Below are 26,386 nucleotides of genomic sequence, written 5' to 3' on the forward strand. Positions count from 1 at the left end.
AATCTATCACTATCAACACTACCAATACTACATCTGTTATTAATGTAGAGAGTAGGTAATAGTAAACATATTTATTAAATTATGTCAATAAACATACTGCATAACTGAAATGTGTAAAAAGTACATGATGTAAATAATTTGCCTAAGTTCCTTTAATTGTTTTTACACAAACACCATCGTCCTTTCATTTCCGTTCTTATTTTAGTTGCTAACCGTTTTATCTTCTCTCCTCTTTTCTCTTCCCTCCGCTTTTATTCGTCCGAATTCTACTTTCAATTCTTCAACGATACTATATTCTTCTGTCCATACAAGTAAAACATACACACACACATTAATCAAAAGTTATACTACCATTATTTTTACTACTTTGTGCTGTTTGTATGAATATAGGATTCTTTTTGTACTTGATTGCTTGCTTCATTCGAATTTCAAAAGCATTACATTCGTTCGTGCTTGTCAAGTACTTCTTTGTTGAATTACGTTGTTTGTGAGAATCTTAGTTCATACTATAATTCTAAGATTCCTAATTATCATTTACTTCCACCATGACTAATTCTATTTATATTGCAAGTATCATGACTAGTTGAGGTGTGGAATCGAATAATGTTAGTTGAACATTGAAAACCTTGAAGCAGTGGACAACCGATCCGTCCAATGATGGGATTCCTCAACATGATTTTGCGACCATACTCCGTTGTATTCGATGAGCAATAGCATCACACATGACATGGATGACCTGCACAGGGAATTATATGTATGAAACACAGTTTTTGAATTTCGTGTTTACGAAATCAAATAAGATTTGTCTTCAATCCATTCTTACAACATATGACAATGTGATCAACGTCATTCTGACGAGATTCCAAAGAATGCACAAATGATCAATAATATTTCTATCATTACACAACCCTGTGATGTAATGCAGCCTTTCATCTATCACATTGTTTAAAGATATAGAGAAAAGATGTATTATTTGACAATGACAAAGTACATGGATGCTTTAAGTAGATATCATTGCAAGTAACTGAAATCTGTGAACATATATAGCGTATATAGATTCTGAGATGAGATCAAAACCGAATAATGTTCTAGTTTTAGCAGAAGAGTAGTTCAACTTAAACTATCTTGATACCCAGGCGTTTGCGATCGAATACACATAAATGAATCGCAGTTAGGCATCATCTGTCTTTAGTCAAGAAAATAAATCGTGAATTTCCATGTCTAACTTGATTATTTGTCATAATCGAATGAAAAGCGTTAACAGAACAGAAGCTCATTTCTTCGAATGTTCATCGACTATAACTCTATTGTATACTTATCAAGTGTTCAGATTATATAGATACATATAGAGAATGACTTCATTCAACATGATCTTTCGAATAACCCACTCAATATTGTTATCAGATTCATCATTCCGTAGTCTTTTTTCAGCCTATTGTTTTTGGCCTACTCTAATCATAACCACCTTCCAACTTATTCATGTATATTTTCCATTTTGTAATTTCATATGGCCTGGTATGTCTGTTTGCAAGTTACGTCTGCTTTCGTAAGACATTGTTAGTTAAGGCTTGTTACTGACTTTTCAAATTGAGAGAAATGAGGTGTGAACCCATGTCATTGTGGTTTAATAAGGATTTGAATCATGGTAACTACCGCTTCTTGTACAGAGATTTAGTTCAATAATATCAGGATACTGATTCATGGTTTTGTCACGTGACAAAAATATGTTCGTTCCATGCTACTTGAAATTATGAAGTCATGTTGTGGCATTATCCTATTCCACGTGAAAAACACCTACGAAATCACAAAAATGAATTATTTGAGTCCTCCAGGAATAAGTGTCAGCGTACAAATCCAAATAAATCTTCACAATCTATACCGTATAATCTAAAGAACACAAGAACAACTGTAGGCAAACCAACCGTCATATACCAAATAAATAGTTGTGACTGATAGGAGAATTACATTATACAAAGTAAATATTGTTCAAGAAACAATAGCTAGAGGTGAGAATCGTTGACATAGTTTATCTGAAATCAATCCATGTGCATAACTGAAGATTGCGGAAAAATTGAATTACTAGATGGACGATACACAAATCCTTCATCTTCTGAAAGCTGAACAAACAATATAGATTTGAGTGGGTCATATACATGCTTAACTATTTTCCAAATAATTTAGATGCAGAACAAACATTTAGTGCTACGATACAGTTACAAATCAATTAGAATAAACAATCCACCATTGTTTTCACTGATTTACTGCCTCAACACTATACACGGTTGAACTACACTGACCACGGATTCTCCCTAGAACTTCAGGAAATACCTCACGAAGTCAGTCACAGGTGAACACATGATGATTATTGTTCAAATGGGGTTTCAACAATACTGTAGTAGGTTTTAATAGTTGATTTCATGGATCAATTATAGCTAGACCATCATGGAAAACACCATTCTGCGAATCCGACTGTCAACGAATAGATTTCACTGAACAGATCAATAATTTCAGTCCTACTTCAACTGTGTAACTTGATTATTGATGACAAAAATTATTGAAATTACTTGGTATCAGATGAAAGTTGATGTTGAATTCATTGGATTATTCCCAGCTTGAAGTCGTATCAAACTCAGTTCATATTGAAATGTATTGAGACGCTTGAATTTGCGTAAATCATTGCTCATCTTTGATTACTATAAATAAACTACTAACAACTTGTAAGTAATAAAACGTTCACAATTAAGATCAATAATAAGACTAAGTAGAAGATTTTTGTCATTGACAAGTTCTTTTACACTGTGTGATATTAATTTTCTATAGATGGTGGACGGTAACGCAATTTCGTAGATTGATTGTAGTTACACATTAATACCGTCGGATTCTGACCAGCTCAGTCATTCATAAGTGTACGCACACGAAATCGAAGATCCCACGTACAATATCGTCGATCAGCATTGTTGATGAATCTCTGATTTTCAATGATGGTCTAACTATAAAGATCTTTGACGAATTATTGATTTTTGTGTATAGTTTTGAAATGCTTTAAAGCTAATAGACAATATATTGATACGTCTAACAAACTGAGTTTACTACTCCTTCATATTCTACGGATTTGCTCTACTCTAATAATACTATGGTGTGTGTTACTGATATCGATAGATTTAAGTAGTATGTATCATTAATCAAAAGTGAAATGTCTGAAGGTAGAAGGTTAAAAAAATTCAAAGAGAAGAGTACGAGAATAGAATTTGATTAGTATGGAAACGAAGGAACGATGAAATATGAGACAGTTGATTTACAATTTGTAAATGAAATACGGTCCACAGATTTTATCAAGAGACTCTGTAATTCGGGGTCAATAAAGTTTGGTTGACCGATTTGTGTTCTTGTTCATTACACAAATGGTGCCGTCTATGAAGCTAATTGGATACCGATATATAGATCCCTAGATTCTTACATTACCTTATATGCAATATTTCGTTTATATATTACTACCACTGAATTAACTACTTCTATGTATCCAGTATTCATCTTGCTGTGCTACCTAGACATAGCAACTTGGACCCATGCATCTGTGTGTCTGGTCCTACGTTGTAGCTAACTGAGTGAATGAGTGACTGACTGACTGACATTACCTCTTAAGTTGTCATTATCTTCACATAAACTAATCCACAAATTAGATTCAATATAAATTTATTGTAACATAATACTGACATGTAATGAAACAGCAGTTAACTGTGTTGCTGGTTTCTGATTCATCCCTTGGTTTTTCAAGGAAACTATCTTCATCTTGTTTATTGTACCGGTCAGCCAATGAGTTCAGCAAAACAATATTATTCCTGGTACAAATGTATATCATAACAAGATATAATATCGCCACAGAGATTTGGAATTAATAATATGAATTGAAATGAGTTGGAACAGTACTGTATTGTGTAGTACTGATGTTGACAGATATAAGTAGTATGTATCATTCACAGGAATTGAAATACGTGGTGAAACAAGGTTTTGCAAATCAAAGAGAATAGATCGAGAGCTGAGATTGATTGCTTTGGAAACGAATGAATAATGAATTCTGAAACGATTGATGAAGCATCCACTGTATGGTGATCAGATATTCTGTAGATTAGTTTAAACATTCTATGTACTTGAAATCCTATTCATTCTATACATATTTATGTATAAATATGAACTTACCTTCCCAGACAAGCTACTTTCATACTACTCACTTATTGTTTTTCAGTATAAAGTTCAAAAGAACCTGAATTCTAAAGATTGAGAAATTGTCAAGATGTCAATACTTGAACATTTTTTTATATCTAAAATTTATTCATATTCAATCACTCAGTTATTCAAAGAAGAAAAAAACAATACTAATACTTCATTATTAATTGTCGACAAACAATTTTCACAGTACATTTATACTCATATAAGGTGACTACTTGATAACAATATACATGTTCCCTTGTTCGTAATGCATGACCGGCTTCACAATTACCTATGCTTACTGTCCCGTCAGGACGCTGAAACGATGTTCTGAGAAAATATTAAACCAGTCAGTGAGAACAGACAAGATGAATAAGCAAAGATGAAAAGTAGCTAGCAGTTAAGTTCGAGACACATGTTTCATCCTATTCGGGACTCATCGGATGAATATACCTGCGAACGGTATTGGGTTGGAGTCTTAGAGTAAGCATCAAGTACTGCAACATCATCCTATGTCGAAGTCATCAAACTCAAAGTTTCCTTTCCATTACCATGAAAAATTTATTATTGACTGATAGGAGAAATAGACACACTAACTTATATGTAAATGTCCTATTTTGTGTTATGATGACTAAACCGTTTCTTGAATTCTTCTGTAACCGGAGAAATGCTTTTAAAACCAACTTAGATAAGAAACTATTTTAATAGTTAAGATCATGAGTCAATTGAAGCTAGACCAACATGAATGAAACAGCATCTGAGAGTTGATGTTCACTATGGGACTCGAACGTAGTATCGTTCGTGTTATCCACATAGCCACTGAGTGCTGAAAGCCACATGCCTGTGCAATGGAGGTAAGTTAAAATTCACTTGGCACATTTTTACTTCACTCTTCTCCTTGTTGTTAAGGACTGCAATTTATCAATCTCTTAATAACATATGTGCATCCTATACGGATTGCCTCGATATCACCCTAATTCACGAGCATTCTAAACAAAGATAGTAATTGCCTGGTAATGAAATCCAGGAATCTAGTTTCGTCATATTTAGGACACATCAACTAGATAGATCTACAATCTAGTGTTCATCTATCACTTCACAACTCAAACCAATACCATACACCTACCCAACTACTAAATCTCTCATCCATAGAAACATTCAAACAAACAATACGTTCTTGTTTCTCTTTATTAGATATTTCTTTAAAATGACCGCCACTTTCATTTATCTGTCTATTCAATAAGAAAATTATTATCTACACGTTATACGAAAATAATTGATCCAATTTTGTTTCTCTTAGAGATTAGACAAACAATCTGGTGGTGGGCTGATGTTCACATTTGTAAGCTTCATATACATTTACAGTGATCTTCAAGAATGAGAGTTCCTGGGATCGAATCCAGGTCATGATGACGCACTGCTGAGTTATTAGGATTTTACAAATACATCCTTCTTCTTCAATATTAATTACAGTTGACATCCTGAACTCATTTTAAATACTTGCTCATTAAGAATCAAAAATCATTAGACTACAGTATTCTCTTAGTATGAGACTTGTAAGCAGTGAGCATTCATGATCTAATACAGGATAACTATATGTCACAAAGAGTCTTCAATATACTTGTCCTGGCTCTAGTTTAATTAGCTAATATAATTAGAAGGAGGGTTTTGTGAAGATTGTAGTGGTATTCAGTATTTATAATCAAATTTTTTGTTCATTTATATGTCAATACCACTTAAATGAATGTGATTTTCATTAGAGATTTCTCTTCAGGCATAACTACGTTCTTTATGGCATACTGCCAATCAGTGGAATAAGAAACATACATTCAGGAATGACTAAGGCTTTCAATCTAATGTATAACGAGAACTATACTTTAGTATGTAACATGATTGAAAGAATGACTACTACTGGTAGTGAATACGACACGATGACACTATAATTTATAGACGACCTTTGCGTGACGTTCAAGTGAATTTCAGAGTATTCACCTAATAATTAGGACTAAATGAGGGTTATAAACCAGTGTGAAGAACAAAGATTATGATCAACAGTTGATGTTTAACGTAAGGAATTAGATGAAATGGGTTTTCATCACGAACTGACATGAGCTACAACGCCAAAAACGCTATTTAGCCAAGTGGATGAATGAGTTTCGCGCTAAGATCTAGGACCTATTCTCTCATCTCTTCGAGATCAGTCAATACCTCAGAACAATGGAAGTGTGACACGAAGAACCCGAGTTTAAAATCCTACGTCAACTATTGTGATTAGTTTTATACCATACTGACATTTGTTAGTCAGAATCAAAGTAGAATATAATTTATCCCTTGAGGTGATTGAAAGGTAAATTATGGTAACCATCTACGACTTAACATTACTGAGTTTTATATTTTTTCAAACATTCTTTTGGAAGGTTGAAGAATAAACGAACGAATTAAAATAAGTAATCTAGTGATAAACAACAACGAATCGAAAGTATACACTGCTTCTCACACATTCCTCGTTCTACTTTCATTCGTGATTGAGTTAACTGAGATATAAAATAAATATTATTTACATTCATAGACTGTGAGTACGAATACACCATACCTTACTTTGAAATAAACCAATAGAGAGTTCATCGATACGTTTGGAATTACCAAGCATCTATAATTGTGGATTTATTGTACCAGATTAAAGTTGAACACGCATCATTTTGGGTGAACTTGAGTAAGGTCCCATTTTTTATTGTATTTGTAAAATTTAACTTGTATATATTAATATTACTATTGCTTTACATTAACTTTGTTGATACTTTTTGCGTTTATATATCGTCTGGTCCACTACACTCTTAACCTGGCCATTTTTTCGGATTATTAATTTGGATATATATGAATTGTAGAATCTGGAGAGAATTTATCGAAAAGAATATTCTTCGTTCAAATACTGGTCTTTGTATATAATAATTATTATCATGATGATTTACTTGTTTACACTCACTGACCTGAATTATTCACACTATCCCAATGTAATTTAATCGTTGACTCATTCACATATCTGTAAATTTACACTCGATAAGCATACTCTTGCATTAGTATTCATTAGATAACGAAACCTTGTCTAACTTATCTTAACCCCCATACCTAATGAACGAGGGAAACCAGCTTACTAATAAATGAGCAACAATGGCTTTTCAATTATTAAACTATAAGGCAAAACTAAATTCGTTAGACATTAATGGAAAAAAAAATTAAGAAGACATTATGGAAATCGAATTGTGGGTGGTCCTGAAAAAGGCCTTTACTCGTTCCCGTTTTAGTTTGTAACTGTTGATTTGGATGTCCCATTCAGTTAACGTTTCGGAGTTAATGGAAATTACTTCCTCCTCATCGTTAACGATCGTTTCATCCAAACCAACAGTTCCTCGTTGCATGAACGGCTGTGCAACGTTAGTCAAGGTGGTTGAATGGGCGTACGAATGCTGTTCTCCATGCAAGTTCAACGGCGTTGTTGGTAGTCGACCGTGAACTATGAAGCCATGAATTGAACTGCATTGTTCCTCAGACATTCGCCTGACTAACGCTATCACTGCATTCTTCATGCTCGGCTGCTTTGGGAAAGAATTCTCAACTGCAATATGAGTCAGATAACCGTCACTGTGTAAACACCTGTCACAAATTGACTGTACGTTCACATCAGTATTACTGTGTGTGCAGTAAGCAAATATGTGACGGTCTGGTAATCCGTTTTCAATGAAGAATGGAAACGAGCACCGGCTAGTATCGACGTGTGCATAGTACGTTCCCGTGGCGTCCGTAGCCGCGAATACATCTTCGGACAACACAGATTGCGTTATGGGAATGCGAAGGTGTCGCTTCAGTAGTTGACAGGCAGCTGGTGTCAGTCGTTCCTAAAGTCGACGTACTTCCGGCTCCTCACCAATGTTGGCTTTGCTCCAACAATCCGTTGAATATTTATGTATTCTTGCTTCCATCCAATATCCAGTACGAAGCAGCACACTGAAAATCGATCTGAGAACCGGAGTTTTTCGATTAAGGTGATTCATCTTCAACACTCGGTGACTCGTCTCCGCGAAGTTCGTATTGTTCAGTTCAAACAGAGTAGATGGCGGTCGAAAAGCAGTGGAACATTTGTGTTTCCGTGGTAGAAGGTGGTCTCTGATGTATTTGCCAAACGTTCCGTCCGACATTACGTTGTTAAAACTACAAAATCATGTTGTGCAAATTTCGATTTACCTTTCAACCGTTCGAGTGAACATGAGGTGAAAGAACAGCTGTACAATTTCTGATCGCACCCTCTACATTTACGGTTCATGAGTTAATGTTAATATACTATACACTTACCCTCTTTATCACATTCCGAACAAGGTGTACGCGACACAGAATATGCTGGGCATTCGGATACACCTGCGTGATAGCAGCAGCTATTGCAGGTGAATCATCGGTCACAACGCCTACCAGCTGTCAACTGTTGGTACACCATTGGAAAAAACGCAGGAATCCAGAAATCAATGTTGACGTTTCGAGACTTAAAAATGCAATGCAGATGGGTACTGCCTTAAAATTCATACCAAGGGCAACGACTTGATATCAATTAACGTTATCGTTATTCGTTTTGTACGTCCCGTCGAAACCAATTACGTCACAAAAGTGACCGGCCAAATTCAATTTCTCAGCAGTCATGAAAAAGAAATACGATAGACAGTTCTCATCTCATACTAAAGTATACTTGTTGTTATGCGTTAGATTGAAAGCTCTAGTCATTACTGAATGGGTGTTTCTTATTCCACTGATTGGCAGTATGCCATAAAGAACAAAGCTCTGCCTGAAGAGAAATCTCCAATGAAAATCACTTTCATTCAAGCAGTATTGACAAATAAATGCACAAGAGATTTGATTATAAATACTGAATACCACTACAATCTTCACAAAACCCTCCTTCTAATTATATTAGCTAATTAAACTAGAGCCTTGACAAGTATATTGAAGACATTTTGTGACATATAGTTATCCTGTATTAGATCATGAATGCTCACTGCTTACAAGTCTCATACTAAGAGAATACTGTAGTCTAATGATTTTTGATTCTTAATGAGCAAGTATTTAAAATGAGTTCAGGATGTCAACTGTAATTAATATTGAAGAAGAAGGATGTATTTGTAAAATCCTAATAACTCAGCAGTGCGTCATCATGACCTGGATTCGATCCCAGGAACTCTCATTCTTGAAGATCACTGTAAATGTATATGAAGCTTACAAATGTGAACATCAGCCCACCACCAGATTGTTTGTCTAATCTCTAAGAGAAACAAAATTGGATCAATTATTTTCGTATAACGTGTAGATAGTAATTTTCTTACTGATGATGAAAATAAAGAAAAAAAATAAGAAAAAAGTAGAAAAAATCAATCAATATGATCAATGGCGTTTTTCTTTAAAAATTCTTCTTTTAATTTTTGAATTGATAGAGAAATGAAAAAGTGAAGGTCACTTTTAAGAAATATTTAATAAAGAGAAAGAAGAAGGTAGTGTTTGAATGTTTCCATGGATGAGAGATTTACTAGTTGGGTAGGTGTATGGTATTGGTTTGAGTTGTGAAGTGATAGATGAACACTGGAATGTAGATCTATCTAGTTGATGAGTTTTAAATAGGACGAAACTTGTGTCTTGGATTTCATTACTAGTCACTTAATATCTTTGTTTAGAATGCTTGTGAATAAAAGTACTATCGGGGTTTATTCAGCCGTTGAATCCCTAATAGGATGAAGCACGTGTCCTCACTAATGCTCAGGGTTTTATCCCAAGATCTACGGTGTCTTTCGTTCTTATCTTTCCTACTACTTTCATTAGTTTATTCTGTATCTATCTTGTTGGCATAACAACAATAACAACATTCTTACATTATTTTCTGATTAATTTCAATTCATTATTCTCTCTTTTAAATTTAGTTTACATGCTAGTAAGATTGATTCTATTACTATCCTCACCACCATCCCACCCTCTTCTACACCTGTTTGAGAACATTGTTGCTTAGTGATTGAATATGAATAAATTTTAGATATAAAAAACTGTTCAAGTATTGACATCTTGACAATTACTCAATCTTTAGGATTCAGGTTCTCTTGAACTTTATACTGAAAATCAAAAAGTGAGAAGTATGGAAATATCTACAGAATATCTGAGAACCATGCAGTGAATTCTTCGTAAAGCGTCTCAGAATTTATTGTTCACTCGTTTCAACAGAAATCATTCTCTGTTTTTGTTCTATTCTCTTTGATCTGCAAAACCTTGTGCACCATGTATTTCACTTTCTATTGATGATACATACTACTTATATCTGTCAACTTCAGTAGCACACACATCACAGTAGTGTTTCAACGTAGGGCCAGACACATATATGCATGGGTCCAAGTTGCCATACCCCGTTAGCACAGCAAGATGAACACTGGATTCATAGAAGCAGTTAATTTAGCGTTAGTGTTAGATCTATCGAAGCGTCCAAGTCACCCGATTGAGATACGCGCAAAATCAAATTTTCCAAAACAACGATTTGTCTACATTAGCGGTTCTTCATTGAATAATACACAAAATTTTGTTACAAACTTCATCCTGTGAGGTGTCTAGGGCGTTTAAACGCGTCTTTCAAGTATGAAAATAGAAATTTTTCCTGTGACAGTAACATAAAGAATAATTACAACATACGATAGTACAAAATACGGTTGATACCGGTGTTTGATAACAGTTTATGAACAATGGAAACCCGAACCAAGAGCAAAACATTATGGAAACTGTTGTGTTTAAGCAAATGCACAAAACTGTGGATAACCACTACAGTGATTAAGCCACAGTAATGATAATGATAAATACAATGATAAGTACAATAAACATTATAAGTATATGTGAACATTTCAGAATATTACAGTACAACCTGCATTACAACATAAGTGTGAACATTGTTGGAAATACAAATGCTTACTGAATGTAAATAAGTAGTATAAAACACAATATACAAAGATGTGGAAAGGGAGCGAGTAGGAACAATGTATGACAAACTTAACAACAAGTATTCACTGAATGACAGTAGATGATTGTTGCTCTCTATCCTGAACTGAACATAATTTTAGTGGACCCCCAACCAATTGTTCTAATGATAAAACATTAGTCAATAAAACTGAAGCTCACGGCTGTCATTCCTGGTGGAGTTATGTGTGTAATCGCTTAATAGAAAGAAACAACTATACATTAATTCCTGTTTTTTGAATACCGATGTGTCTGATCATACAACTAAGATACACGCGAAACCAAAGTTCACAATACAACAATTTGTCTAAAAACATTTCTTTATGGAGGAATAGACATTCATTACTAACAAACCTCAACTTTTGAGGTATCTGTGGCTCTTAGCGCATCTGTGTGTCTGAAATTAAAACGGCTGACTGTAATAACAAAATAAAGAATAGTTGTGGCACACTATAGTACAAATTACAGAGTTTATCAACAAGCAAAGAGGGAACCTAATTATTTACTTACTTCTTTACTCCTTTGACCTCTCGTCGAGTAGCATTGGCCTCCCACCACTATTCTCCATTCATATCTCTTCTTGGCAATCCTTTCCACTTTATTCCCAGTTGCTATTCATCCTTTTTCATGTTTGCCTCCAATTCCCAACTCAATGTGTTCCTTGGCCTTCCTCTTTTTCGTCAAGGTCTTCATACACCTATCGAACACCACCAAAAAAAGAGAAAGAGGGAGAGTAGGCAACTAATTTAACAACTTGTATAGCTAAACTCATTTCGTGATATTAACTATAAAATGAAACTTCTTAGTGGTAAATTTTCAGATTTTGATTCTAATGTTCACTGTTAAACATGAATAACCTAGTTGGGATCTCATGATGTGCAGGTGATTGTTCATGTACATACTATAATGTCGACACATTTCGAATGAAAACAAAATATTTTTGTTCAATGATTATTGTTTTATATTGTTTTTCCAACTTTAAGTTAGTTGCTGTGGTGCAAAATTGCATATTGTATAACAGTGGTAAAAAGTCGTCTTTGTGATATATCACCCTCGAATGCCCTGGTGTAGACGAGGCTGAGGAGAGTCCACTCTTCTTATCGAAACGCTCTCAACTGGCCACGCGTATACAATCACTGCCAGGGAAGTCCTACTCACTGCTTTTTTGTGGTGAGGGTGTTTTTGCTAGATTAAGAGGATGAGAAGCGAGTGTCCGATACTTCAACTAGTCGTTGGATATGGAGCGTCCATGTAAATGTGTTGAGAAACCGTGATTCCAAACTAATGGTGTACAAAGGCTCCAGGATCCTGAGGGAACAAATGGCGTATGAATCTATTGTTGGTTACCGGTTGCCATGTGACTACTTCTCTTAACATTGCTCCATTGTCTTGTGGATTAGACCACTGGTCAAAGGCTCCGGGTGTATCCCTCTAAGAGAACCACTTGCTTCCGTTATAGCACCTGAGCACTATCCCTCACACAAATCGAACGGTGAAGTGTAATAAATGTCTATGTGGTCCCTCCCTGTACCTATGATTATGCGTTTAAATTATATGTATATTCATGAATGCAAACTGAAAAAGTAACACATTGTGGTAGTGTAATTAAATGTTTTCCAGTAAATTGACAAGAAATCCTTGAACCCTAAATTTAACATTGAACAGCAAGTCATATTTACACTTTGAAAAACTCGCATGCTCCTCTATGGATTTAGATAGATATTATTCAATAGAAGATATCATCATTGAAACCCGTTCACTACTGAGGTCTCAGTCGGTTATAAGACAAACTAACTCACTCGTTTATTATTATTATTTATTTCATTTAAACACATAAACATTGATACGAGGAGTCACTAAACAGATATGCTCCACATGAATCATTAAATTTATGTGAGGGCTGGGATGCTGTGCGGGTGTAAAAACCGGCTCATGTGCGTTTCAAGGGGGGCAAACCCCGAGCCTTCGACCTACAGGTATAATAAAACATGTAGTGGAGCAACGTCAGGAGATGAAATCCCATGGAAGCTAGTAAACAACAATAAGCTCATACGTCATTTGTTTCCTCAGAATACTGGAGCCCATGCACAAAATCTGTCTGAAATGATGATGGATGATGTGTCGAAGGGTGTGTGGTGTGTTTGTTGATGTATGAAGAAGATTGCGTTGAGACGTGCAAAGCTGTTGCAGATGTGAGTGTGAAGTGTGTTGTTGTGAGCTGTGCTAGTGTTGTCGACTACAAATTGTGCATCAGAAAAGGAGAGATGGTTGGCAGTCCCCTGCACAAGGTCGGACAGGGCATCTGATGCCCACTCTCCTGAGGCATGAAACATCCGCTACTTTCGGATGGCCTTTTTCCCAATTACATACATCTCATGTGTATCGCTTACCTCACATCACCCCACCTAACCTCACAGCTAACTCACCCACCCACTCAATCAATCAATCAATCACTTCACTTCACTTCACCTAACTCACAATCACTCAACTCCCATTGATCAATAACCAGACACAAATTCCTCACATTCACTCTACATCCATATCCAACAACACATTCTTCATCACTACAATTTGCAACACATACAACTCAACCACCAACCCACTCAACCAATCACTCACTAACTCCATCATACGCACGCACGATGTGATCAATCTGTGTCCAGGCTTGAGATGCAGACGGAGGACGCCAGGTGGCTCATCGGCGATGACTGTGCCGAAAGTTAATACCAGCCAGAAACAGGTTGTGGTCTGTGTAAATTTGCAGTGGACGGTCCCCGTTATCTGACCTGCGACCAACGAGTCCCCATCGGCCACCTAAATGACTCTCTTCTGTGCCTAGACGCCCGACCTGAGCATTCAAGTCTCCGGCTAGTACTACAATATCTGTCGAACGCACTGTCTGGAGAGGAACAGATAATTGGTGGTAAAACTCATCCTTGATTGCATCCGGGCTGCAATCTGTCGGGGCATAGGCGGAGATGACGAAAAGACATCGTATCTCATGCCGATTTCTTCTCACGTTGATGGAACTTTCCAATCTAACAGCACATAACCGACTGTTAATGGGGATTCAGTCGATTAGTGCTGCCTCAGCTCTAGCGCTTAGTGCGACACCAACGCCAGCAAGACCAGACGAAGATGCCACAGGGTCTCCGGATAAGCGCACGTAAAACAAGCTTTTCGAAGCGACAGATGGAGATTGAATTTGTAGTACTTCACCAGAGTCTTGAATACGGGTCTCGGATAGACAGCAGACATCGATATGAAGACTTTCCAAAGACATAGCCAGCCCTATCTGTTGTCCGACCTGCATAAATGTGCGAACGTTGAAGGCAGCCAGTTTGAATGGTGCACGTGGTTTCAGAAAAACTGCTTCAGTTCTCGTATTCGGTGGTAACATACAATTTTCAACCGGACAGTGACTCGAGAACGTTTAGATACAGTCGAATTTCCACCAAAGACAAGCCGCTGTATAAGAATAAAAGGGGGTGAATAATGCGGAAAATAATAATAATAATAATAATGACGATAATAGTAATAATAATTATAGTATTAATAATGACAATAATTGTAATGATCATAATTTGAATCAATTGATTGTTTTTCGAAGCGAGAAAAGTAATTTCCATAGACATAAAGAGTTCATCATTTGTGTGTGGGCTGTGATACTGCCCTGGTGCTCAAACCGAAGCGGGTGGTTATCTTAGGGGGCCACACCCCAAGCCTTTGACGTAAAGGTCTAACTCACAAGGCAGTGGAGCATCGTAAGGAGATGCAATCCCATGATAGCCAGTGACCAACGATTGGTTCATACGCCATTTGTTCCCGCAGGATACTGTAGCCCATGTGCACCATTGGTTTGTGATCCGGTTAAAGCGCCAGGCATTCGCTTTTCGTCCTCTCATTTTCGTAAACAACATCCCCGCCACGAGAAGGCAATGAGCAGGATTTCCCTGGCAGAGGATGTATACACACGGCCGTGTGAGAGTATTTCGAGAAGGAGAGCGAAATCTCCGCACTGTCGACCGTACCAGGGAATTCGGGGGCGAAAACATTTTTCATTTTCAACAGATTTGTTCTAATATCACACCTTCGGTAGTTATCCTCACGTGTTTTTAATATCTTTCCTAATTCTTGGTAAAAGTTCAATACAAAGTGTCCCAATAGTACGTGACTATGGTTTAAAGTAGTGCTCACATTTCCTTCAGGTTTTACAAACTTTTCAGCAGTTAAACTTTCTCGAGTGGAATGTTACTTAATTCTCTGTTACTTCAATTCTCATATAAATGCATTCTTTCCTATTAAACGTCGACAATTAGGTATGTTTAGTTTTCATGAGTTACTATGTTCCTGATAGTTTGTAGCCACTAAATGATGTCTTCTATTCTGTTATGTACCAAAAACATTCCGATTGATGTTATTGTTTTTCATTGAAAGTTTTGTTTAAAAACTTCTACAGCTAGGAATATATTATTATCTGTCAACAGCTCTTAGCGCTTTGATACTTCCGTACCCTGTACAAATGGGAATTGGGGACACAAGTGTGAAAGTTGGTGTTCGTGTTCGACCATTGTCAGACAGTGAAGTGAATGACGGTAGTTCGACCTGTTTGTCATATCCAAATGAAGGAAATCAGCTAATAATTGGAAACGACAAGCGTTTTGGCTTTGACTATGTTTTCAAAGAAACAGATTCTCAAGACTATGTTTACAAAAAGGCTGCACTTCCAATGGTTGAAAATATTCTCAAAGTATACAATGCTACTGTGTTTGCCTATGGTCAAACTGGAAGTGGAAAACATATACAATGGGTACATGTATCTCCGAAAGTGTGGTAGAAGAATCCACTGGTATTGTTCCTCGAATTACTAAGGATTTATTTGAGAAAATACCAAATTATGAGTATGAGTATACAGTGAAGGTTTCAATCCTGGAGGTAATATACACATTTTTGTATTGAGTTATTTCCCAGATATATAAAGAGGATATACATGATCTGTTAGGCGAAGATGTATCTGCATCCCAACAAATACGTGAAGAGAACCAACTTGTTAAGTTATTTCCTCACTTCGTATTTAGAGTTTACTGCATAGATTCCAGGCCACCACCACCACCTATGACCATTTTGTTGAATTCACAAGACTCGTTTCTCTCTCCCCGTCTATGTCGTCCCAGGATATTTCCATATCCAGTGTTATCCATTCCGACTTTGGTGTTTAGGTCTACTGTCAGGATGATGAGATCCTATCTGGAGTGCCTCGCTTTGATTGACTGCAGCCTCTCATGGAACTGATCTTTATGGTCGTTGTTGCAATGAATGGTGTGTGCATATCCTTGAATAAAATTCATTGTGATTCCCTCCTTCTTTATTTTGAAGGACATTTTGATGATTCTGGATCCTTGAGAAACCCGTCCTATAAATGCATTACGTACTTCTTTGAACGGCATCAGAGCGATTCCCTGAGTGTTGAAAGAATTATGTTCTTCGTGACTGGAGTACAGAGGTATCTCTCCCGTATCTAGCTTTTTCTGTTCAGCATGTGTTCATTGTTTTTCACTGGTTCCGAAAACCGTCAATTTGTATCTCCGAGGTTCCGTAAATATTTTAGTAGTACTGTGGTGTGAGCTAGTTATATTGACATAAGTAGTAGATGATGTTAGTCGTGAACAGAATGTCTAGCAGCAGAGAGACAAGAGGAGCGAACAGTAAAGAATGGGAACGGAATGCAATTTTTATGAAAATGCAAGAACAATGAAGTCTGAGTCATTATGAGACAATTGAAGGACATTTTGCAAATTACGTATTTACTATTTGATTGTTAGATTTTATTAAAAGGTTCTGTAATTTTGTGTCATATGCATTCGATTGCTCCCCACTGGTGTTTGTGTTCACTACAGTACTTACGGTCTCCCACATTGTCCGAACGTTCCTGGCCTAACTGAAACAGTGGTCACATCTCCAGAAGAAGTTCTTTATCTTCTTCGCTGCGGCTCAACAAAAAGAATCGTTGCGAGTACGGGGGTGGGGAATTTAAGATCCAGTCGCAGTTATACCATACTTGCTCTATGTTTTTTGTTGCGGCCAAAGATAACAGAGATAAATGGGGAGAATACAGGGGGTACATTAACAGTTAAATTACAGTTAGTCGACCTAGCTGGCTCTGAACGAATTAAGAAAACACATGCTGAAGGTGACCGACTTAAAGAAGGTATGTGTATTTTATACGTATCTTTGGATGTTTCTACTGTTAGCTTTTGGTGGCGTTTTTTATTACGTGGTCGACATAAATATATTCTTCATTTGTCTTGCCAAACAGATCAATTAGTAGTTACTCGACATTCAATTTTTTTTCATCACATCAGGTTTGGTTACGCTTGGAAAGGCCCAGTTAGTAAGCAATGTGTTATTGACACAGTAGAATTCATCCCCATACTTACGGACTCTCTATGCTCTTTAACATGTGAGTGGCATTTAACTCAGTCGATTGAGAAGTTTCACGAGATTATCTTCGACAAGGGTGTTAAACGATATTGCCATCATATCAAAGACCCTGTTGTCATTTGCAAAGCATATGAGCGTTTGTAGAAAATTTTACTCTTTAGTGATGAAACTAGATACTATGTTTTCTCCCACCGGTCGAATGTAGGGTGATGGTCCTGGAATACTCTCCTTCCTTTCTTAAATTACAGAGTGAAAAAGTTAAGTGTGTCATATTTTTTACGTATTTAAGTATTCAGATTAACGAAGTGCTATTAGAGACACAGGCAAGTCGTTTGGAAGTAGTTAAGCCATTTAATTCGTGGTTCTGGAGAAACATCCAATTATTACCGAGTTGTGTGTTTACAGTGTAGGTGTTTGTTCTATATTAATTCTTGCACTTACCTAGATACACGAACTTCTCGAATACTTCTATCTGCTTGTAGAAAAATTTATTCTTTAGTGATGACACTAGATACTATGTTTTTTCCCACCGGTCAAATGTAGTTTGATGTTCCTGGAATACTCCAATTACGTTTCTTAAAGTTGGATACAGACACGGAAATATAGTAAACCAGGGAGACCGTTTCAGGACAGAGAAAGCACCCCCATCACTGAAATTCAAGGACAGAGGAACATATGGGTGGAACTCTTGAATAGACCAGCTCCATTGAGCCCATTATTAGACATCGAAGCAGCACACACAAACCTTCCTGTGGATGTCACTCCATCAACGATCGAACAAATCAAGAGTGGGAAAGCAGAAGGACCTCTAAATATACCGGCTGGGACGCATTATAGTGTCATTGATACTTCGTTCCGTTCGCCGATTTCTCAGCGATGTCGTGATCAATTCAAACATAAGTTTTAAAATTATGCCAAACGAATTTATTTGTGTAGTAGCATACTGGCTAACGCTCCTCTTCAAGAAGGCACATATGGTATAGGATTTTTGCATCGACTTAAGAACTTCACAAATGCATTCGAGTATTGGTGTTTCAGTAGAAAACTTTTCATTCCAACTTACATTCTCCTCAGATTTTCGTTTCTCTGCATTCAGTTGGGATTCCAATTCACATATTTCAGTTTCTAAATTAATCTTAGAAACTTCAGATGACGATGCCTATGAAATAAATAAAAAGGGCAAGAATAAGCAAAATAAAGAACTGTTCACTAGTCAAATCAGATCACTACATTTTTATAGAGAATAAATAAGTGGAATTCATATCCTATTGGTATTACTTTGCGAAGCCTGTTTACAGAATCGACATTCTGCTGTAACTTACATCATTAAATTAATAAACCATATAGCACGGACGTATGTTGTTATATGTCTACCCAGTGACCACTTATATTCAAATGTAGCTTGACAATTTGGACAGATTCATCAATTGGTCAGTCTGGTTAGAAAAGAATAAAAAGTACAACCTACTTGTCTGAATAGATATTTCAAAGCTATTCGTGCTTCTTGGATGTTATGTAGTTGGCATAAACGAGACGAGAGCATTTGACCAGTCGAATCAGGTGGACCGGAGGCATCTGTCGACGATCTTTCACCGGCATCCATAAGTTTTTGTTGTAAATCGCTAATCACTTGTGTTTGACATTGAATCGATTCAGAGGGACTGTTCACTTCTGAACCAGTTCAACCCAACAGCCAATAGCTTCAGAAATTGCTCCCTCATTTCTATGTGGAGAGTTGGTATTCTTTTAGCCTACTACTCTACTGACCAACATCTCGCCTAAAGGGAGTCAGTAGTCGGGGCCTGCGTGATTATCCTGACCAATGGTTGGAAGAACAGGGTGATATGGTGTAAAGTTCAATACAGTGGCACATATGTAATTACCACTCATCTTCCTTTACATCTTCATTTTCAGTGTTCCTCCATACTTTCCTTCTTTGAGAACCATATGTCCAATATGTTGTCATTCATATTATCATTACCACCACGATTACTTCAATTACATAGCTATTTATCGAGTTAATTTTGTCACAGTGTTGATTTAGAAGGAAAACGTGGATCAAAGCACATTTGTGCCTGCGTCTACGTAGATTAAAACTAACTGAATTCATTAATTCTTAAAGATTAAATACTTGCCACGAGTTGAAGGTCTAAGATTTGATTCTTGGAAGTATAATATATGTACACTACTTAAAGATTACACACTAAGAAAAAACAGTTGTTCAGTTTGCTTATTGGTTTTCTAGATAAAAGCTAAATCATGTCAACTATCTCTACCTAGGTTTGTACCCATATTCTACAATATATCAATAGTACAAAAAATCCTGGCTATCCAGATAAATATGATAGGCGATGAAGAGGAGAGTGAACATTACACATGTACTCACATTAATATCAGTCACTACCGTAAATGGTAAACTTCGTTCGCTTTCAATTTTTTTAAATTCACACCTTCTTTGTCTTCATCACTAGTGTTTACATCATCACCGAAGTTTAGGAATTTATCGGTAGCAATGTTTGTTTGCGGATATACATTCTCATCCTCATCATCACTTAACAAAGTAAATGTACAATTATTATTACTGCTATATTGACGAAGTATACGGGTGTTGGATGATTTGTTGTCGACAATCAGTCTAGTAGTAGGTGGACTATTCTAAAGAAAAAAAGATGGACAAATAAAAATATTAATCAAGCGACTGAAATTATTCAAAATATTTAATAATACTGAGTACAAGTAACTCCGCGTAGAGCTAGTCCCGGTCCTTTAGGACCACAGTTGATCGTAAGCTTAACGAATCTACCTTGTGAAAAATAAGTCTACTGAAAAGAACGCTAACCACAGAAAACTAATTAGACCTTCAGCTGTGACTTGATGAGTCTTCATATAGAAGATTTATAGTGTCGAATTTGTGAAGTCGAGATTTTTTGAAAGTCAAGATGCCGACGCTTTTTCTGACAACCGAAAACAATGACGAATAAATGGACGTGAAATGTTTGAACAATAAGAGAGACGGAATGAGTTTTTAAGATAGTTGCAAAAATAAGACGAAACAATCTGGCTGTATTTGGAAGAAGCGAAACCCATTGAATATAGTCTGGGTAGAAAAGACAAACTTTAAAAAAGGTGCTGTCTTATTATGGTCATGAAGCACACGATGCTTCCCATATACAAGGTGTTGGCCCATAAATGCCCTGATAGGACCAAGGGTGGGGAGAGTCCGCTCTTCCTCTCGAAACGCTCTCACATGGCCACATGTATACATTAAAGCATCTTTCAAAATAAAAGCGGACATGATTACAATGAACATCATCCAGTGCTACCAAATCACCAACAGTAGGAAGGAGAATGACAAAGACTAATTTCATGAGAGGCTGTAGCTCATCCTAGAGAAATGGTCAGCAAGAGATCTGACCATTCTGGTTGTTTTCAAGACTGCCGCTCCTTCTGGAGTACCTACCTGGACTCTGACCATGCTTTGGTCTGCGCCAATCTTGCCTTACTTTTCATTGGACAACGAAGTGACCACCACCAACGGATTGATGTTAGCAAGCTGGTTGCAACTTCTGTTGCTAGTAAGTATCGAACCGAGCTAGATTCTAAGCTAGCTACCACTCCACCGAAAAGTATAGATGAGCATTGGTTGCAATTGCATGACGCCATGAAAATGGCGGGTACAATCAGTTGTGAGTTCGCGAAACGTCCCGCTTATAAGCACTGAGTTTCTTCAGGCTCCTTACAACTCATTGAAGCCCGTCGGTCTACTCCGGGTGACCGTGAGTTTGACCATAAACGAAGGATGTTACGTAAGGAAATTAGGCAAAGCTTGCGTAAGGACCGAGAAGCCTGGTGGTCGAAGCCTGCTAATGAGTTGGAAACAGCAGCTGCTTCTGGTAATTACCGGAAGCTCTTCCAACTCATCCGAGCCACTGGCAGCAAGAAGTCTGGTGTGAGTGAAACAATCTGCGAGGATGATGGGATGCCAATCACTAACATCCATCGACGTCTTGGACGATGGGCAGAATTTTTCGAAGTGCAGTTCAACTGGCCTGCTGCTCCGGCAACATCGGTCAGACTGTCCTGCCCTCCATGGCCGGTGATGACTGATCCACCAAATAAGGCGGAAGTCCCCAAGGAACTCCAACTCTTGAAGTGTTACAAATCACCTGGTCCAGATGACTTACGTCCGGCTCATTTTAAACATGGTGGTGACTTTCTGACTAAGGAACTGACGGCGTTGTTTACAAAGGTCTGGGAGCTAGAGAGTGTACCAACGTCATGGAATGAGTCGATAGTTGTCCCTATCTTTAAAAAGGGTTCACGTCGTTCCTGAAACAACTATCGTGGGATTGGTCTACTTCCAATTGCGTCCAAGTTATTTGCTTCTGTCATACTTCGTAAGTTGTTCAAAACTCGAGAAAGATTGACTCGCGAGGAGCAGGCTGGGTTTCGTTCTGGTCGAGGATGTATTGATCATATCTTCACCCTCCGCCAAATGTTAGAACACCGCCATACTTATCAAAGGCCAACAATCGTAGTGTTTCTTGACATCAGGGCTGCCTTCGATTCGTTGGATAGGACTGTTCTCTGGGATTGTCTATTGAAGAAGGGTGTGCCTGAGAAGTTTATTAACATCCTAAAAGCCCTATATAAAAACACGTCAGGCAGAGTGAGGGCATACAACCACCTCTGTCCATTGTTCCATTCGAACAGTGGGGTTAGGCAGAGTTGCCCAATCTCACCATTCCTCTTCAACTTTGCCATCGATGACATTCTGGAAGCAGCTCTGATAGATGTAAGTAATGGTGGTGTGGATCTGTTTCCCTGGAGAAAGACTTCTCGACCTTGAGCATGCGGATGATATTGTCTTACTGTGCGATAATGCCCAAGACATGCAATCCGCACTTAATCAGTTGGCAATCAGTGTCCGTAGGTATGGTATGTGCTTTGCACCTTCGAAGTGCAAAGTACTTCTATAAGACTGGCAGGATTCTAATCCTGCACTCACCCTGGATGGTGAACAGATAGAAGTAGTCAAGAAGTTCGTGTATCTAGGTAGCTGCAAGAATTAATACAGAACAAACGCCTACACTGTATACACACCCCTCGGTAATAATTCGATGTTTCTCCAGAACCAAGTATTACTAGTCGTAAGTTTCCCCATTCTCGGTTGTTATGATTTGAAGTCACAATATTACCTGCACCACCTTGTCGCATCGTAACAATCATCAATATATGATGAAGAACACACTTAGGCTAGAGATAGAATAATATATTTAATTAGAGTATAAGGTATGAGGTAACACTCAACAAGGACAACGCCAGCAAGTCCTAGCCATGCCATTTGATCAACTCGAATTAATTCAACTTATTCTTCCCGCATTCCTTATTGTTGGGTTTTTCTCCACGTTGAATATTGAATATCTATTTTCCCAATTGTACCGTGTTCAGCTTTCAGGATTTTGTAGTCAGGGCCCAATGCCACTTTAAATCCACGAAAGTTTGAGATCTTCTATAAAACGCAACCTTATTTCTTTCATCAACATCTGAGGTAATAATGGTGGCGCAGAACGAAATCAGCTGTTCCATATGCTTTATCGGCGGCATATCTTGAGGGGGGCTGGAAAAGGAAGTAAGACAAAGGAAGGACAAGAAACAAGATAGACGACGTTCATGCCTATTGAAATTGAGTCATATGTGGTGAAATAGTGAAGGTGTGACTACTAAATTCCCATTATTAAGGTACTTTTTAAGCAAGAGCATTCTAATAGGTTGAAGAAAAAATGTAAATATGGTTTGAATGGACAAACAACTGTATGAAGGGAGGGGGTTAGAAGAGAAGCTGAAAGTATAAGATTATGTGTAGTTTTAAAATATAGTTCTGAAAAAAATTTCTGATACACAAATGGATATCTCCCTTTTTGTCGAAGCTATTTCAGCTCACTTTTATCTTTAGTGAGTTAATAGGCTCATTAGCACGCCTCGTTTATAGTGAAATGTCCAGTTTTGCTTAGAATAGGATTACTCGGTACGAAGTGAAACCAATTCAACGTCACTGTGGTGGAACAAAAGTATATTAACCAAACATTAGCAATAAAATTATTACGTCCAAAAGTCAATATAACACTAGTAATTTATAAATTAGTAACACAAAATAAAAGTTCAGAGACGTTACTAAAATCAGCTAGTTGTCGCGTATTCCGTTGAGTTTTGGTACCAAAATCCACAATTATAAATGAGTAATAACTCCGATGAGGTAAATATGACTCCAGTAAGTTTCTTTGACGTAGGATGTAATAGTAATGACACAACAGTCTAAAATGTGGATAATATTCGATTTAGAATGCAATTGGCTCGATAACGAGTGAGAATAGAACAAGGAGTGTGTGCGTAGTAGTGTATTTGCGAACAGCCACAAGTGTGTCACGCTATGTTAATAACACAACGGAAAAAGTGCTCAAGGTCATTTACTAAAACAACAGGTACAGTCATTTAATGACAAATGTACATAAAGTGCAAAATTGACAAAATAAATACAAATAACATTAAAAACTATTTACAAAATAAGCTTGTCAGGCCTATCTACACATCACAAACACGATTTAAATGGGTATCTTGCATAATAAATTAGTATCAATACCACTGGTTCGTGACGTTCCAATTGAACACAATGAGTCGTAATTAAATAAAATATTCTGCCTTGAACACATGGGTGAATCGAAGTTATCTCCTCACCATCATGTTTGCCTGTCTGTAACGACATCTTCCCTCCTTTGTCATGTTGGACTTTCTTACGTTTGTGGTGTGTATGAATATCGTTTTATTCATAGAGTCTTGCTGAAATACACTGTCACTACTTGTTCCATGTTACAAGTAAATCAGATGGTTAAGTCTTCTGTTTTGTGGATTAGATATAGATTTAGTGTAACACACTGCTAATCGTGAAAGTTATGGGTGATCTTATCCGCAACGCAACCATGTAAACTTAATGTATCGCACACTGTCATTTGTGCGTTCAATTAACCACAGATTTTGTCATTTCATAATGTATTTTTAATTAAACAACTAGATTATGTAGTTAATTTTGCTCTGTTTTTAATTTTTATTCGCCACGTCCGACTGCGTTACACTGTACGTGCATTACACGCTGGGATGATATCCCAAGTCATAGTGAGTTTATTCACATAGTTGATTGTTTCCAGATAGACTGTCAGTGCATGATTTTACTGAGGAAAGGTTTGTTGTACTGTAAACTGTGTTTGTATGAACAACTGCCTGTTGTCTTCAGTATGAAAGCAGTATAAACGTATCCTTCTTTTAAAAAAAGAAATTTCTTAGGTAATTTCAACTGGCCTATATTTCGTGTTTTGGTTTCATCGGTTTAATTATGTCCATTTAACTACTTTGAGCAGCATGTCTGTGCAAATGAAACAATAACTATAACACTTGCTTAGTTTAGTGTTCTTGGTTGTCGTATAATTCAGTTTAGTTGAAAGAATTATGATATACTTAAGTATAGTGCTTGATGCCTGTAACGAAACAGATCAGTTTAGTAAGTAGAGTATACGGATTCAGATCAATCTGATTAAAAATAGGAAAAAACGTGCCTTTGATGCTGTTGCTGTCATGCATTATAAGATAGCGATAAGTATGTTTGGTGTTTATTTCTAAACTGTACATCTATCACTAACCATATTTCATTATCACTGTCATTAAACAATTTCTCCAGCAATAACATCGGTAGCAAGATAGCTAAGTTTCTGAGCTTTTAGTTGCGCGCAAAACAGCAGTATACAGTCTTAGAAGATGAGTGTTCTGTGTCTCAATTAAATGCAGCTGGCTGTGGACAAATGTTAAGAATCTTTTTGACAACTAGGACTTTTAGTTTATCATACACTTACTCTGCTTGTATGCTTTCCTGTTAATAAACTAGACGCAGATGTTTGGGAATACTTAAACGGGAGCAAAATAATAAAAGCATTGCAATACGGTACTAAGCCCATGTTATGCTTTGAGCAAGTAATAGTAGCTGACCTTATCCAATATTCATGAACTCAAGTTAAATCACAACTGCATAAATTCTTTGCTAAAAAACATTTAATTTGTTTATTTATCTATTTCACATTTCTGACTAAATTCATCATCATTTTTTTCATTTAGAATGCAACAGGAGTGAGCCTTCACAGACCCTGAAAACTGTTTCGCCCTTGGAACTGTTTACGGGAGACCCAACGAACAGCAGATTATAAAAAGAATGCTGGACGTCCATTTTAGTCTCACAACCACTTCCAGTATTTTTTGACTTCTTTTACTCTTTCGTTTGGAAAAAACAACAAAAACTGCAGCTTAACATTACCAATACAACTTTTAAACGGGAACTTGGTTTTGATGATGTCACAGGTATTCAGTGTTTGACAACGCTTCTACCAGTAACACTTTCTAATATATTTCGTTCCCACCCAGAGAAATCAAAAGACAGAGTCGAGGAGATCGGAAGAGTGTATTTGGCGATAACCAATATATCGGAATTCTCTGATCTAATCTTGCTAGCGATTGCGGTTGATGTTGAGCACGGCGTTACCACACGTGATCTGGTGCGGATGCATGACCGAGCGCCTTCAGCTAGATGAGTCCACTAAAACATATTGTTAGTATCCAATGTCGAAAACTTAAAGCTATTTATTTTGGGGATTTATTTACTGCTACAGTTTAAACC

General features: G+C 37.1%; 1 protein-coding gene across 1 annotated transcript; it reads left to right on the plus strand.

Moving 5' to 3' along the window:
- Positions 1-15,386: 15,386 nt before the first annotated feature.
- On the plus strand, positions 15,387-16,331 carry KIF4_1 (Kinesin- protein 4). The gene is made up of 2 exons (XM_051208266.1): positions 15,387-16,164; positions 16,201-16,331. The coding sequence occupies exon 1, from the start codon at positions 15,752-15,754 to the stop codon at positions 16,064-16,066; it is 315 nt and encodes a 104-aa protein (XP_051063902.1). The 5' UTR covers positions 15,387-15,751; the 3' UTR covers positions 16,067-16,164; positions 16,201-16,331.
- The last annotated feature ends 10,055 nt before the right edge of the window (positions 16,332-26,386 follow it).

This window comes from Schistosoma haematobium (assembly GCF_000699445.3).
Source record: "Schistosoma haematobium chromosome Unknown HiC_scaffold_557, whole genome shotgun sequence".
In the NCBI taxonomy this organism is placed as follows: domain Eukaryota; kingdom Metazoa; phylum Platyhelminthes; class Trematoda; order Strigeidida; family Schistosomatidae; genus Schistosoma; species Schistosoma haematobium.